This window comes from Numida meleagris, chromosome 11 (genome assembly GCF_002078875.1).
Source record: "Numida meleagris isolate 19003 breed g44 Domestic line chromosome 11, NumMel1.0, whole genome shotgun sequence".
NCBI lineage: Eukaryota > Metazoa > Chordata > Aves > Galliformes > Numididae > Numida > Numida meleagris.
The window spans coordinates 15,187,485-15,204,649 of record NC_034419.1 but is presented as its reverse complement, the minus strand read 5'-3'; the positions used below and the strand labels follow the sequence as shown (position 1 = coordinate 15,204,649).

Sequence of the window (17,165 nt, the reverse complement as noted above, 5' to 3'; positions counted from 1 at the left end):
TGGGATCAGTGCTAGTTGGGACAGTGAGTTCCTCAGGTTAATTATACACCGAGAGAGGAAATGCCAAGTAATCACTTTTAAGTCTTCTATCTTATTTGAAAATATTAGAGTGACTTGAAGTGTATGAAGCATGGAGAGACTCCTAATGCTACTCAGTATTTAAATGTATAGGTGGTAGCTGAGTGGGACATTAAATACATGAAAAGCAGAAGGGCTTGTATTTAAACTAGTTACTATGGGGAGGGAAATAAAAACTGTACAACGTGTTTGTTAAGCTTTATAACATGTCTAGACACTACAGAGCAGAGCTGACAAAGCTTCCTCTTTGCAGGCTGCCTTGCTCTTACCCATCTGCAGGGTGGGAAATCTGATGTGACCCTTCTCACTGTGCAGACAAACCCACTGGGTTTGCTTAGCGCTGTGTGCATGCATTAAGGCTTGCACATACATCCCTAACACACCTGATGGAGTGTGCATAGTGTAATAAGGGGAAGAGACCACGGGATCCTGTGGGGGAAGTGCTATCCAGAAGTGACCACAGCTGCTAGAGCAGTTCATCCATCCTGCACATGATGTTCTCTGTGATCTGTACTTCCCTTCCATAAGAGGGGCTGCTGGGAATGGACTCTTTGCATGAATGGTTCCTGGGGATGTAAGTGGTACACTGGTGCTGTAGGCATCGGTGTTGCAAATGATGCTAAGCTAAATGAAGCAGAAGAATATTTCCATGCGGTGTTGGTGGCTGTTTAATGGCAAGCAGCCATTTCTTCATCTGCAAATCTTCTTTATACTTTGGATAACAGTGTAATTAATGTTTGCGTATAGATTTTATTTCTGGGTGGGTCATGTAGGTTTGGCTGGGGCTAGTTTATTTGTGATGTATTCTTTTCTGCAATGGAGGATGTTTTATAATCCTCACTGGAAGGATTCCATGTAGGTAACTGTGTCTTCCTCTTTTGTAGGTAACACGGTAGCAAAGAATAAACCTGTGAGTCCTACTGGAACAACGGCATGTGCAACTGTGTTGCTTGGCTGTTAGAGACCCTATTTTGTGAGGGTGCTATTGACTTCATTCATTGAACTTGCGAAATTACTTCATGGAAAGGACAACTCTTCTTTCAACTGTGGCTGCAGTTCCTGAACCTGGATTTTGCTGTACAGAACAATACATGTTTAATTTGGTGAGAAAACACGAGGGGATTTGGTTCTACCTGAATTGCACCTTGGATTCTCCAGCTTCTGACACCTGGCAGCAATTCATAGAAGCACAAATCTGAACTTCTGCAGTACATCAAGGACAAAACTTTCTTTGCGATGCTGGGATATATAAAATTGCTTCAAATGAGTTTGGATTATGAAATTAACCTAGGATACCATAGAAAGAAAATTCTTACATTGGATCCATTATGGGTTTGTCTGAGGTGCTCCTCACAGTGCAACAGAAAAATACAATGCTGATCCCAATGCTGAGTTAGCCGACAGGACAGTGTTAGTAAATAACATATTAGTGTGTTTTCAGCTGTGATTTAGTAACTATCAAGGTTGTTAGAAAGTGAGAAGATGGCACTTATAAATTAGTAATGATTATTGTAGGGCATACTTTGGTTATATCTGTGCAATTAAATTTATTTCCTTAGGTAGTTATAGGTACTTTAATTTTTACATTCATAAGTGATGGCAGGGAAGCATGAGAAAGAGACAAAATTTGAAAGTAGATATAGTTTTTGCTGTCCTAAAATAAATCCATTCTCTAGGGGAATAGCAAAGTATATGTATCCCTTGCCTCTTTGAATCTAGATATGGAAAAGAATTTAGCCATTAGCTAGAAATATGCATTCAGATGCCTCAAAAAAAAAAAAAAAGAAGAAAGAAAAAAGAAAAAAAGCGAGCATGCTTGTACTGCATAAGGAGGGCTTACTGGAAGGAGAGTAATTTGTTCGGATTTTCATAGCTTTGGTTATATCCTAATAGGTAACATACTTAAAATTCATGAGCAAAATTCTAGATAAAAGTGAATCTTCGCTTTCAATTAGTTCTTGTTTAGACTGATTATAATAATTAAATGTCCAGTTCTTTGACAGACTGAATTTCCAAGTGATTACATTTGGTGACACATAATTGTTCCATATTATTGTAGATGCATTTCATACTGTTTTTCTTATTTGCCTGTTGCAGTTTTTTGTCATCAGTCTTCATAAATAGAACAGTAAAGTAGAAGTGAAGCTGTAGCCAGGCTGATCCCCAGTATATCATTTTGGACTTAAGATGCATTAAAACTGACTAAAATGCAATGATGCAGATGGATATCTTGCAGATGAACTGCCGCTGACCCAGCTACTGAACTCTTTGTTATGCTTTATGTAAATATGAGGGTAATAATGTAAATCTAATTTTTATATAGCCAGAAAAGAAAAGAAAAAAAAGAAAAAATAAGTATGTTGTATTAATTTAGATCATTGTGCGTACGCTTTCAACTTTGTGGGGAAGATACCATCAACTGTGTGAAGCTGTTCAGAATAATGGTGTTTAGCTTTTCTAGCTTTTGGTTTGCTGGGGTGAGTGTGAGTTTTCAGCCAGATAATTCCACAGAAGTTAGTGGGGGAAGGTCTGGCCCTGTGTTCTTTTCCTTCTGATTTCCCTGGTTTACCCCACTTTTGGTTATGCATTTGATTACAGCTGGGATCATAGTGGCCATTGTAATTGGTGATAAGTGAAAAAGAAATGTTCTGCTCTATCCTTGGACAGCTAAACTGTGATTCTACCTAGCAGACTCTGCTTTCTCTAATGAGTTCTACATTACTAGTATTCGGAATTTCCATTGTTTCAATTTTCCAATTTCTATTTTTTTCTGCCTTTATCTATTCAAGGATATCATCAGTGAAATTGTTTTTTTGTTTACTGTTTGTACGTTAGCCCAAAATTGGTATTTATTTACTTTGCTAATTTCTGTACATAAAAGCATAGTAAAAACCATTGCTGAGATGTTCTGATCTATGTGCATAAATGAGAATTTTAGAGAAAAGTTACTACTTTTCTTTTTCTGATAAAAAATACAAATACAAAGAATAACTATTTCCCAGAGCTCATACTCTGGATTTGTGGCAGAGCTGAGAACCGACCCAAACCTTATGACATCTGACTAAGCTTTTCTTGTGGGGAGCATAAAAGAGGTACATGACAGGCCTTACAACACCTGCCTGGAAAGGGCACTCAGTGTCCCTGGGGAAAGGGAAAACTAGAGCTTGATAGCATGGGATTATGAAACGCATCCCACATGAATGACTTCCTTCCTAGATCCTCCGCTGATGACAAAGATTTTGTATTTCTGAAGAATCTTCGTTCCTGAGGATCTTGGGATGATTTACAGCCTTTTCTGACTCACTGCACAAACGCTGTAATAGATACCTGTGTCTTTTTGGAGGATTGCTGTTTCCTCTAATGCCATTGTCTGGCATCTGACACCAGTATTGCCCTTCTGCTGAATGATTGCAAAATTAAAGCCTTTGCCAGAGGCTCTGCTAGTAGAAGAGATCAGCATCCCAGATTTGTCGTGTGTTCTCTGTGGAAGTGGCTTAGTTTCTGCATATCTGCTTCTAGAAGAGCAGCATTTGTGAGCAGCATGCTGGCAATCTCTCCTTATTTCCCACCATTAAGCATCTGTGGGGCTACAACGTGTGGGTTGTTGTGTCCAGGTTTTTGTTCAGGACAGCATTGCCTCCTGCAGTCTGGTTGGGAGACTGATCTCTTCCCTCTGTCCTAAAATTGCAAAGTTTTGCCATACAGTTTCTAACAAAAGACCACTGCAGACACTCACTCCTTGGATAAAATACTATTCTGATAAGCGGGCTGAACTAATTTACGTCCTGATTATACCTGTATCTCACTTAACTCTGCTCTTTTCTCCCCTCATTAGTATGACCCTGTTGTATTTTCCTCCACTGATTTGACGTTTCAGTAGACAAACTGCTATTCACTGCTATTCTAGGCTTGCTTCTTTTCAGCTCAGACCTTCTTGCTGACAGTGTGCGTTCTTACCAGTTCTGCCTCAGTTCATGACCTGGAAGTTTTGCTGCTGAACGTCGCCCAGTGTTACTCTCCCACGCTGAGGTCACAAGGTGCTGCCTGTCCCTGTGCTGAGCACTTCTGTGCACCTCGTGGCAGAGCCACAGCTGAGCGATCCCAGGACTGACTGAAGAGGATGTCCATCGTATCCCATCTTGGACAGAAGGTGCCATAGTTCACTGTTCAGTGAGTTCCTTACCGTTGTCCTTATCTTCCTCAATTAGACAGGGAAATCTCTGCGGTATCAAAATAAATATATAGAAGAAGATATATGCGTTGATATGTAGGTCAAACTAGATTCATGGCATTTTCTTTATCTGGAAAATAAATTATCTTAATAGAAATCCTTGCAAGGTTTCTCTTGCGTCTTACAACTCTGTTAAATCCATGATGGATTTTATTCCATTTTCCTCTAAGTCTGTTATCTTCAAGGATTTCTGTTAGAATTGGTACCTGAAGAGAGTGAATAAATTTTTTACATTTGCTGTAATTTTTTTCAAAGCGTTAGTGCATAACAAACCTACTACAATAGAAAATGTCTTTAAAGAATAGTAGTTTGCTTGCAGACCGAGCAGCCCCTGAGGTAAGGCAGTCAAGGCTTCTGTCACAGCAAGAGATGCTGCTGTATTTACTGAAATATAGATGATCCTGTAAGAAACTTTTAACTATTTAGGATAAATAATTGCCTGTAAGCTGTTGTAATGTGGTTTTAAGGACTGCTTTTCACAGCGCAGAGTCCCAAAGTACTGCATTGTGACAGTAATTCCGGGCAGATTCGGAATGGATCGGCTCACCTTGGGATTTGGAATGTGTTGGTTGTGGAGAGCCTCTCTGAGCTCACGAGGATGTTTTCTTGATGGTTATGGCTGCAGGGATTCTCACTGCTTGGAAAACATGAGGACGGGGAGTATGTACTCATTTCCACTTCAGTGAACTTAATTCAGAAACTAAAGCCCCTTTCTAAAAGCGGGATTTTTTAGATAATTTTAAAAGGTGGTTTATTTATCACCTAGCCAATACAAGTTTTTTTTTTTTATTTTAGGAGGTATCTATGGGCCTGGTCAGATCACAAGTGGTTAAATAGCGCATCTTAACAAGATGCTGGCCTTAACCTGAAGTGCATACTGTGCATGCTTGTAGTCTGCTAAGTTAAGAAAGGAAGCTGTGACTCCCGTGAAGATTCTAGCTGGAAGGCTGTCACTTTTCAAGACGTACTCACTGTTTCATTTACAGTTTTCTGCCTCTGCAGTAACCTGTATTGTGCCTGCCTGTAGTGGTAGGAACACTGGATATTTAGGGACATTGGACCATCCAGCACTAGCGGTGACTTCTTCATGTAGGGTATGAGAGGATTTTGTCTTTGCAAGTGAAATTTTCCAGAACTGACTCTTTCCACTTAGATCTTGGTACTGAGTCATCCGAGACTTCTCAGCTGTGGAACTGAAACACAAATATTTTGTCTACCCACTGAAGTTATGTTTCACTTCATGGCAATCTATACTGGCATGAGATTGCACAGATTAGTAAAGTTATTTACACAAAAGCTTGCAGACTGTAGGAATCTTGTATCCCTTCTTCTCTTTAATGTATGCATTGGGTGAAGGTTTGCTAAGCCCACTCACATGGCTCTTAGCTATAGAATCCTTATTTGTTCTCTCTGTGATTCAAGGTTGTGGGTGGGCGTACTTCTTTTTTTTTTCTTTCTTTTTTCTTCTTTATTTTTTATTTTAATTTCTCTTAATTTGAATAATCAGGGAATTTTTTTGCATAAATGCCTTCCAGCCAAGAATCTTTTCGCTCAGTCTTCTGAGGAAAGTTTGGTTCGGGTACAAAAAGAAAGCAAGGAGAGGGGCAAGCTCCATCCCATCGCACAAATGATCTCTACGTGGAGCTGGAAGAGTAACAAGGTAATGTTGGAAAGATAACTTCACCTCAAGATACTCCATGTTCTCTATATAGAGGTTTATTACTTAATAGACTTTTCAAGGACAATTGACCTGTAGCCTTCATATTCCTGAGTATGAAAAGATTTGAAATAATTGGAAAAATAATTTTCCTGCACTTTAAAGGAGCATCTAAAATATTGTCTATCTGCTGCCATTAGAAAGAGGTGAGGAATATTGTAGCAGTGGAAAAGTAGCCTAAAAGATAATTAAAAAATTATGCATGCAATCAATTTATCTGCTGTATAATAGGATGTAGATCCGCCCAAAGTCATGCTTTGAATGACTCCAGTTTACAGAATCATGATGACATTTTTTTTTCTTTTACTGTGTTTTTAACAAATAAGCCCATTGCTTAAAATTCACTAGAACAAGTGATTTGCAAGCAAAACCGTCAGCTGTTTGCTTACCCTTTAAATTAATTGGCCTGGAAAGCAATCTACTACAGTGGTAAAATCAATGCAAAATACATTACTCTAAGTCCCTGCAAAATAAAATAGGTGCTTTGTAAAACAACACTAGCATTCGCAGGACTAGAATCTGCACTCACTTGGTTTCATACGAAACTCTTAGAGTCAATGAGTTCACACGAGTCTGAATGAATGCACAATGATGTTCTCTAGTCTGTCTTTTGAAGATGTGCCCACAGACAACAGAAGCGTTAACAAATCCGTGTGGAACGTCGCAGGGAGAGTAAAAGAGCGGCACTGCTACTTTCAACTAGTCTTTGGCGAGGCAACTTCATTCAATTCTGGACTATTTCACAAGCCTGTGGGTTAGCCACCACATGGCTGTGCTGAGTGCCTAACTATGTATTCCAGTCCTGTATTTCACATGCCACAAGGGCACTCGCACCCTTAGCAAAGCAGGTCGATGGGGTGTGTGTGAAGGAGCGGAGGAACTGAGCTTTTCTTTCACATGGTGCTGCGCACCTGCATGTTTTTCTCCGTGTATGTGCTGCAAATTCTTTCTAATCTTCTGACGGTAGGAAAATGTAAACAATCACAAAGGGGGTGTGAATTCCTGCAGGAAGGGCTAAAAATAACATTTTTTGACACTTAAAGTAAAGCAGACAAGGTAGCGTATCCCACAGGACACTAATGAGCCACCTGATACCACCAAGTGCGCACCTGACCTCTTGACACACGAAGCGAAGATGACAGATGTACTGCCAAAATACAAATCTATCAACTTCATCATGTAAATCTACCCACAGATGCTTTACAGTAGAGACCTGATGGGAAACAAACATTTTAACTTACAGAGTAACCTTGTAAACAGGAACTTTTTACAAAAGACTCAGGTTAATAATTTATGAATTGTATCAGCGTCGTGAGAAAAGGATGCTTTGCATTGATTTTTGGCAGTGAATGACAAGAAAGTCAATCCCCCAGTTTCCACTATAAAGATACTCTCACTGTTCTAGTGGTAGGGTGCATTGGTATTCGTAATACATTTGCATAAAATCTTGCTTCTCATCTTTTATATTATTCATTCTGTGCTTTCCACCTCTTTCCCAAATGTGTTTTGTTGCTCCCTTAAACACACAGACTTCTGTTCTGCAAGTGGGAAACATCTCCGACTCACTTCAGGACGCTAATTTTTGCTCTTTAATTGGGCTTGTAGAGCTTGGTACTTAGAAAAGGAATTAATTTAATTTTTTTTCTTGTTTATAAGTAATTTATTGTGACCTCTCCAAGTGACAGTGCTTACCCTGTGTGAAGACAGTTAATTTTCAAAGTGTGACAAGCACTGTTTTTAATTAGATTGGGGTAACCCTGCCAAAAACGGAACTTTCTTTTGTGCAGCATGTAAATATTTGCACTTTTTTTATTGAGGTTTTTTTCTTTTTTTTTTCTTTTCTTCTCCCTCACCCCCTCCAACTGAAAATTAAGCCTAGCAACAAAATAGTTTTGGAGCTGATGCACAAAGAAGAAATGTTGAGCTGTTGATGGTATCTTTTGGGACTCTGCTCATAGAACTGCACTTGTGATACAGTGTGCTTAGCAATGGTGAATGCTTCAATATTTTAGCTCTCATTTTAGAAAAGTTTCATCCAAAAATATCTGCAGAGAAACACTCTTAATGTGAGTTGGCTATAATCCTGGTTCTCATGGTTGTGCCTTTGTTGCCTCGTGCCCTTGCTCTTTCTCCATTTACTCACCCACCAGCTTATCTTCCTCACCACAACAGCAGTTCATCACCCTGGGATCCTTTCCTGAGAGGCAGTGTTGAGGAATGGAGTTCTGTGAATGTGCAGGGGGCAAGTGATTGGCTGCTGAGACAGGTCAGGCATGAGTTGGTGTAGCCCTTGTGGGTCCCAGGACACCAAGCTGCGGTCAGCACTGTGACTTTTCATAGCTTTGGCCACTCCTTTCCCAAACATTTGCCTCTCAGGCTTCATCCCTCTGCTCCGTCCACCAAGAACGTTGCACATGGGCAGGGGCAGAGGCAAGAAAAGGAGTGTTTGGAAGAGCAGGGAGAAAACGGGAAGCAGCAAAAAATGACAGGCTCAAACTGGATGAAAACAGAAAACTATAGCTGCTGGTCTTTGCTCCTGGCTGAGGAAGGAGGCCTGGCTATTTCAAACCCAGTTATCCTCTACATCAGAGCAAAGCTCTGGAATGATCAATGATATTACAAATTCAAGCCCTTGTGGACGTTATCCCTTTGGGAGAATGCCCTGATGATCATGAATTGAGAAGGTTGTTTGGGCTGTGTGGGGAGGTTGTGTTTTGTGTTGATGCTTTTTCATAAATGAAATCTTGGTCTGTCCATTCAAGCATTGCACTGGAGTTCTGCAGTCAGGATGTGTAAAAGGAGTGGGATCTAAAGCCCTCATAAGCACCTTTGAAGGGGTTTTAGTTAATAGCTCTGATGAGGTTGTTTCAGTCTGTCAGACCAAATCAGGCTTTGCTCCTCCTTTAGAGAGATGTACATTTGCAGACCTATGGTTTAATGGGCTGATAGCAATTTCAGAGATGCTACAGTCTGTTGAATTGCTGCAGCTGCATTGATGGGATAGACCCTATGGGCCTCTCACAAGCCATTAATGTCCACTGTGTCAAGAATATTTCAACACAGTTATGTTCCCAGGCCATTGATCTGGTGATCCGTATGTATTTAGAATTACATTCTGTCAGATAAACTCTGAAATCGAGTCAGGAACATTACCCGGACTCTCCAACAATAGTTACGCATTTTTACCTTAGGAGAGTCAGTCCAAGGATTGCTTTGGAGATTCCAGAGTGTTTTTTTTGAAGGAATGACAATGCTGAGCCTGCCAAAGATGTTCTCCCTGCTCAATAAATAGCCTCTGAAATGATAAACCAAATACTTTCCCTTCTTAACTTTTTCTACTATAGCACAGTACATTCTGAGGTATGATCCACTATATCCTGAAATGTAGGGAAAATCAATGTTTGATGAATAGTAGAGTCAATCCTTTCTATTTTTCTCTCTTAAGTCCATAAAAGTCCTGATGTGTGATGGAGAAATTGCTTATTAGATGTCATTTTTATTCTAAAAAGCACCTGAAGAGCATTGCGCTCCCGAAGCCCTCTGTTGCAGTTGTATGAGCAGTGTTATAATTCCAAACACTGGACCTTATGAAGGGATGGAATATTTTCCTTTTCTTTCCCCTCACAGTTTCAGAAAGCCCTTTCCCAAAAGAGCTAATTCATAGCAAACCAACCCTCCTCTGCACCAACAAAACTGGCCCCTTCCCAACTCTTGGGAACCCAACTCTTCCCAACCCATTCAATGTTGCTTCTGCCTGAAGGGCTCTCAGTTGATTTTGGGGAGTGGCCAGACAGGAGAGTAAGGGAGAAGGTGTCACCTGCCCGAGAGAAGCAGTGGGTTTGGTCCTGCAGTTAATCAGAGTCCTGCAATGAGTCTGAGATCCACTTGCAAACTGTGTTGCACCCGGAGAATGACAAAATGGTTGAGTAAGTACAGACAGTCCTTTAAATACACCGGCCATCTCAGTGTGCGCATTTATCACATAGAACATCTGCATGAATGATGGAGCCGATAGGATTTCAATCAATGTTTGAAAGCAATTACATCTCTCTCTGCCTTGCTGCCTATGACAGCGTGGACTAAGAAACCTTGGCTGTTCCTGTTCTGTCCCTGAGGCACAGGGCCAAGGGAGAAGCAGACCGCCACGCTGCCCGGCTGTCTGCAGCTCTGATCTGTGCTCAGTACGTCGGGGATGGAAGATGTGAGGAGCTTTGCCAACCTGTCTGTCAAATATTGACTGTGTGCTACAACCACGAGGCATGATGGGATGCGCAGTCAAAGGCCTGGCTGGGTGGTAAAAGCTATGTTTATACTCATTCTACCCACAATACAGATCCAAATTTTCCTCACTTCTGTCCTCTTTTTCCCTTCCTCTCTTATGTATGATACGAAGTCATGGAAAAGAAAGTGGAGAGAGATTTGTTCAAGTCTCCTGCACTGCTGTTGCAGGGACAGAATTGGATAAGAACTTTTTTTTTCTCTTTCAGAATAGCATCTTTCATTCTTCAGGCACATTCAGGTTGTTGTGCAGAGGAGGAAGCTCTTTGTAGCAGTGTTCCTGGTTGGTTGCTGCAGACAGGTGCTGCAGCATTGCTTCCCATCAAGCACGGCTCAAGGTCTGCCAAATGCTCCCCAGCTGCAGCCAGATGCCATGCTGACACGGCACAGCGGACCTCAGAGCGTGTGGGAAACAGTTACCTTGATGGCATTGCTCTCATTTATCTGTAGAGATCATACCGTGTCACGGTGGAAATCTGTGGAAGGATTTATTTTATGAAGCTGGAAAGGCTTTTACGTTCTAATGCTGTGGCAGACACGGCATAACTTGCATTATCACTTCTGCTGTTTGCCCTCTGATACCCCATGATGAGACTGATTTGGACTGTGGTAAATGCAGACAGATCAGAATGCAATGCTGAGCCCATGGTCTGGAGGGAGGGGCAGAGGTGGGGATTTTGCAGCAGCAGTGACCTTCCCCTGGCTCATATAACTCCAGCACTAGCTTAGCCAGGGGGATACTACCAGAGAAGAGTAGAGTATCCTTTATCTACCACTGCTTTGCTCCTTTGTGTGCCAGGGAAGTACTGAGAGGCAGAGCCTTGGGCTGCCATCATGGAGCAGTAAGGAAGAAGACCATGACAGACGAGATGCTGTGAATCTTAGCGCTCCGTATTTATTTCCTTCCTGTTCCCTGTGTTTCCAAATTAGCTTGATCTTCAGTGGTAAATTGAAGTTGTGTTAACTGAAGGTGAAATATTTTATAACAAATTATAAGCAGCCAGAACCCTTTTATTTTCATTCCCTAGCTGAATGAAATGTTAAATCTGCAAAGGTGCCTCTTTAAGACATACTACTGAAAATCAGTAATTTAGTTTGATGGGCCAACATAAGCTTTTCTCACTTTGTTTTGCTTCTCCACCTCAAGGAGACTGTCTTCTGTGGCCCTGCAGATGTCTCTGCAGATCTTAATAAATCCTCAAACTTCAGTTAATGTCTTATGTATATTAGTCACATGTGAATTTAATCACCATTATGAGAGCCTACCATGGGTCATGGTCACAAAACCCATTTCCCTTGGAAATAATTACCCTCAGCTGCAGTATAATGTGTTAATAGAATTGCTTTAAAGCAGGATAGCAGCCCTATTAACACTTGTCACCACTCTGTGTATTTCCAGTATGCCTTTCTCTTCTATTGTGTACCATTAGAATGGGAACGGCTTGGATGCTGTAAATAGTCTGGTGTACACTGGCAGCTGCAAGTGATGAGCTGACAAACGATTTAGTCAAAAGGAGATGTCTAACAATCCAAAGACATATGTTTCCCAGGCATTCTTGGACAGGCACAAGGTACAGCTCTGCAGCCCCTGTGCTCAGGATGCCCAGGTGAAGCGGTCTAATTGCTCTTTTGCTGGTTGTGGCTTGGTATTTGGAAGGGCTGTTGAAAGGAGCTGGGGAGCTGCACATGCCAATTATGGTCTGTGACAAGCTTTTCTTCATTAAAATGACCTCAAAACCAGGCAATGAGACAGATTCACTAGTAGGAGGCTCCTCACACCTGTAGGAGAGCGTGCAGGTGCTTTGTCAGCCCTTGTAATCCTGGCTCTGCCCACACCATGTAGGGCTGCTTCAGCTGGTGGGAGTACAGTATCCTTCCTGCCCCAGCACCAGTCAGAGGCATGTGCTGTGAGCTTTGGGGTGTGCTGATCCAATGGAGGAAGCGACCGACCCCGTATCCCACCTCCTGCAAGTGATGCAAGAGAGGAGTGAGGTAAGCAAAGGGGAGAATTAGAAAGCCAGCTGGCTGTGGGATGGCTATCCTCCAAGTGTGTATTTTCCATGGCACCTGCAAGCTTTCTTTGTAAAAGACCGAGCTCATTGCATTAAATTTGAAGCAATTGTAGGAGACATGTGACTATGGATCTGAATATTTTTTGCATTGCTTTGCTCTTGCAATTAACTTGTTGGCATAAAAGTCATTATCCAATGACATCTGGGAACAAAACAAAGCATTATCTGGGACAAAGAACTCCTGCCCATCTTTGGAGCAGCCATGGAGACAAACACTTACCTAGTTTCGTGCAAACAACCTGATCACTTTTTTGGCAATTGAAATCAGCTGGCATCATCACAGTGCTTCATATTGCATCCTGACTCCAAAGGTTGATAAGTTATAAATGCTGGAGTCAAACGTGACCTAATGCAGGCCTCCTGGAGCTGGGAAAAGCTTGCAATATTTCAACCACAGCAGGTGTATTCTGTAAGCCTTTATTAAAAACTGCTGCCACACACACCTCCAACATGTGATGGGGTCTTATGCAGATTAAATCTGACATGCTATGGAGTCACTACAACCTTTTTCTTGCTCCTAATTAAAGGAAAGAAAGCCAAAAAAAAGGATGAAGTACTTCTAAATGTGAGGCAGGTGGGCAGAAATGATTGTGCTGCGTTTGGCAGTCACTGGGCCTGAAGTTCACAAGATGGGGAAGGTGCTTGACCTACTGCTCTTCCTGCTTGTGTGTCTAAATTAAATTGTAGGCTTTCTGTGAAAGGTAACTGACATTGTTTAATTAAAAGCCTCTCTTCTCTTCTACCTGTACTTCTAATTCCCGTGCAGTGTGTGGGCACACGGTGCTTTGTCTTCTCAGGGTATAATTAGACTCAGTAATGCAGCTGTCCTGTTTACAGTGCAAATCCCTATATTGATAAATGGAGTAGAGTTATGGAGAAACCCTGATGGTACTTCAGACAGGGAGAGTGGATGATCTTTGCAAATAGCTGGTGGGTAGAAAGTAAATCATTATCTGCTAATAAGGCTCTGATTGCTGGCTGTTTTATAGCAGGGAAGATTAGAAGACTTGACTTTGCTTTGTGTTAGTCGTGGGCACGTACAGGGAGCACGTGGTTTGTTGACAGGCAAAATCCTGAACTTGTGCTGTGAATCTCTTTGAGAGCTCATCCAACGTCAGAAGCCTTTTGGTGGTGCTGGTGCCAAGTGCTTTAGAAGTGGCTGGTCACAAGGAATGGGGGGCAGCAGGTTTAGCTCTCCGAGTCCTGACTCAGATGTGAGGCCCTGTGTTAAGCACCTGTCACCAAATAACAGGAGACTCTGTGTCCCAGTGTACCTCTAGGTGATGGAGTGAATCAAGTCTGGGAGCGAGACCATGCCGTTACCCTGGTGCTCAGGTGTGGGTCTGGATCCTGAGGAGAGCAGAGGACTGACTGCAGCACTGAGTGCTCAGAGGGACTGAGGAGGGGAGGTCACTTCAGCTGTCAGATTGCACATAGCAGAGGCTGCTCAGCGGGGAAGAGATGGGGAACATATGGTGTGGTGGGAGGAGGTGACAGTGGTACTGAAGAGTAAGAAATTATAATAAGAAGCAAACTTTTGGTAGGGTGCCGACCTAGGAAATGTTGCAGCAGAGGGCAGGAACTGGTGCAGAAGGTGGCTGCGTGCGCAGAGGAATCAAAGTGTGTAAGGAGCTATGGGAGCTATGAACAGGGATGAGCCTTGAAAGAGAAACTTGGGTAGTGCAGTCAGCTTCCATCATGCTCATATTTCTCATGGCATATGTCAGCCACTGAATTTCTGATGTGAATTAGAAGAGCATTTTGAAAGCTCGATGATCTGTGCCCATATGTTGCTCCCTGAAGGAATAAAAGTTGGGGACCTCTGCTGGTTCTGAACTTGATTCAGGAGGGCACGAGAGCTATTTGTCTGGCATGTATGGCTGTGAGGGAGTCCTGGAGGGTGGGACTGGCTGTGGGAGGAGGTGTGCTGCTAGCCCTTCCTTTTCCCATTGCTCCTGGGGTGGTTTGCTGGACCCACGGGAGCAGGACAGGGAAATAAATAGGGAGGAAGTGACAGATGAGGAGTTAGTTCTATGTGACTGAGACCCATTTCTCCTTGCCCACTGTCTAGGATCTGTTAGATTGTATTATCTTTGATAGTTTTGTACCAAAGTTTTGCAGTTCTTGATGCAGCCATTGCACAAAGGGATTTAACCTGCGATGTCTAAAGCCAGCCCTAGGTGTTTTTAGCCCACCAAGGAGACAACTTAAGAAACTGTTCATCAGCATGTTCTCTGACAGTGGTCAAGAACTTCCTGATGCCTGAAGACCTGCTAAGGAATTATCCCAAGTGGTTATGGTACCTTGTAGAGTTTGGGTATTGGTTATGGCTGAATGGGGCTTGCTTTCCTAAACTATAAGGAATTTGAGATCTGAAAAATATTGTTGTCCCAAATTAGGCAAAAGGACTCACAAAAATCTCAACAGTTTTAATTCATCAGCCTTGGGAGTCTCAGAGGAGGAAAAAGAAAAATGTTTCGGTAAATTGTGGTTACTGCAGTTTGAACCGAACCTTTTTAAACTTAAAAGAATTATCTCCTGATCACTTTACATTTCAGAGAAAGCAAGCAGTTCTCTAAATGGTCCGTTTCAAGTAAAAACAAATTAAAGAGTAGCTTAAGCAGATTGCAATTTTTTTCTAAGTGACAGGTTTTTAAATCACCCTTTAACTACGAAATGTTTTGATTTAGGTGAATTGGCATTTACTGATATGTTTCCTTAAAAAGTTCCCCACCTGTTGTCCTCCCGATCTGAATAACAGCAGCAGTCATCAGTGGCTTTTTGCCAACATGTTTTGTGTATAATTATGCTAGAATTATATTAAAAGGAAAAGATTTTTTTTTCATAACAAAAATAACCTCAAGAGGGATGTAAATGAATGTAAGATTGTCCATGAAATGCTTTGAGAAAGCACAAGTGGCACTGGAAGTAAATCCATGCTCCACTTGCAGGTCTGCGCTGGTAATAAATTGAACACGGGGCATTATACAGACAGTGTCAGATATAAAATATATTAATCTTGTCAGAGAGTGTACTAACTCTCCCAGATTTATGATCAGGTGCACTTAAGTGCTGTTCTTCTCATTAATCTTGATTTACAAAACAGTAGCCTTCAGAACAAGGGGTCAGAAAAGAGGAGAGAATCATAGATGTGTCACTTGGATAACCCACCTTCCCCAGCTCGCCTGTACCTCTCAGTGACATCCCTCCATCTTTAATTACTGAAAGGTCTTTAATCTTGTCTGTGTAGGGGCAGAATATGATGGATGTGAGGGGGTTGCCTGTGCCGCTCTGAGTGTGTTTTTAACAACTGATGCCGGGGAGATTGGTGGGAACAACAAGATAATCTCTTTCACCACTAACAGGGCTCAGTGCTGAAAAACATCAGCAGGAGGGGAGTGTTCTGTAGAGGGGAGCAACAGAGGAGGAGAATGGCTGAAGCCACAGCCTTGTGAAATAATCCGGTTCCTGAAGGTTGGCACACCAGTGGTGTATCCGATCATGTCCATCTACAAAAGAGTGTCCTCTTGTAATTCTTAAGAAGGTGAGGCACTTGAAAACCAAACTTCTTTCAGTTTTTTTTTCACTGCAAATAAACCTTCCTTTTCCTTTATTCCTGTGAGGGTATTTAACTGCTGAACCATTTGTACATGGGCAAGATCGACTGAGGTATTAAGACTCCAATGGACTTAAAATCATAGAGTCATAGAATGGTTTGGGTTGGAAAGGACCTTTAAGATTATCTAGTTCCAACCCACCTGCTATAGGCAAGGACACCTCCCTCTAGACCAGATTGCTCAAAGCCCCATCCAGCCTGGCCTTGAATGCTTCCAGGGAGGGGGCATCCACAGCCTCCCTGGACTTCACAGAACCACTTCCGCTTCTCCACATGGGAGTAGAAAATTGTGGCAGGTTATCAGTAACAGGTGAGAAAACTGAGAAAAGTTTGGGAATGTAACAGTTATCTGAGTGGTAGGATTAAATTATGAAATAAATCCACCTCAAAAAAATTGTGTCTGAAGTGTACCAGAATCTGGATTTACCTCATCTCCATAAGAAAAATACTTCGGAGCTATTGATAAAAAGGGCCTGTTTTCTTCACAGCTCTCCTAGAAGCTTTGGTCTGAGCTTTACGGCCTCTCATAGGAGCACTGTTACCATGAGGGTTCATGGATGAAAATTCCGCCTTTTATGTAGTTGGGTCTTAAGACACTAATTGCTCTGAAAAATGGGAGCAGGGCCCTAAGCTGGCATCAGATGCTGACAGAGAACTCTGGGAAAGACTTGATTGCAAATCAGATATGCCCTTGGCTATGTGAACCAGAGAAAAAGCAGTTGTTCCCCATTTCCAACCAGCTGGAGCTGGTGTACCATTCCCAAGCTGAGTTTCAAAACACATTGAGTTATTATAATACATCCCAGAAGTTACATGTTCAGGGACTAATGATGCAACCCAAGCAGCCGGAGTTTGCCAAGTGTCAGACTCAAGGCACAGCTTTGGCAAACGTGGGCAGCATGCTTCTCCATGAAGGGGAAGATGATGTTTCCATGAGTTTATTTTTTTTATTTTTTTTATTTTTTTTAAATCCCTCTTCTGGACCCTCATTTTGGCTGTGCTTGGATTCGTTCACTTCAGCCTCACTTGGATTCAGTTCAAGCCATCTGCTCCTCTCCAAGAGCTAATTTCCTGGAGGTGTTCTGGCGTGCTGTTAGTGTCAATGGTTGTGTCTGTGGAGGACGAGAACTCTGACTGTCACTGCAGACTGTTGGCAGCCAAGCTTGCAGCACC

The 17,165-nt window shown here is 42.1% G+C and overlaps 1 protein-coding gene and 1 long non-coding RNA gene across 5 annotated transcripts in view; both read left to right on the top strand.

The window, feature by feature from the left end:
* Positions 1-4,296, top strand: part of FAM19A4 (family with sequence similarity 19 member A4, C-C motif chemokine like) — a 52,977-nt gene extending 48,681 nt beyond the window's left edge. For all 4 annotated transcript variants that reach the window (XM_021409707.1, XM_021409705.1, XM_021409708.1 and 1 more), the window contains one exon: positions 963-4,296. In XM_021409707.1, the coding sequence (XP_021265382.1) occupies positions 963-1,039 (77 nt within the window). In that variant the 3' untranslated portion in view covers positions 1,040-4,296. The remainder of the gene's footprint in view (positions 1-962) is intronic.
* LOC110404922 overlaps positions 4,691-17,165 on the top strand; it is a 28,484-nt gene continuing 16,009 nt past the window's right edge. Inside the window, exons 1-2 of the long non-coding RNA XR_002442569.1 lie at positions 4,691-4,969; positions 5,845-5,969. This is a non-coding gene — a long non-coding RNA (uncharacterized LOC110404922). The remainder of the gene's footprint in view (positions 4,970-5,844; positions 5,970-17,165) is intronic.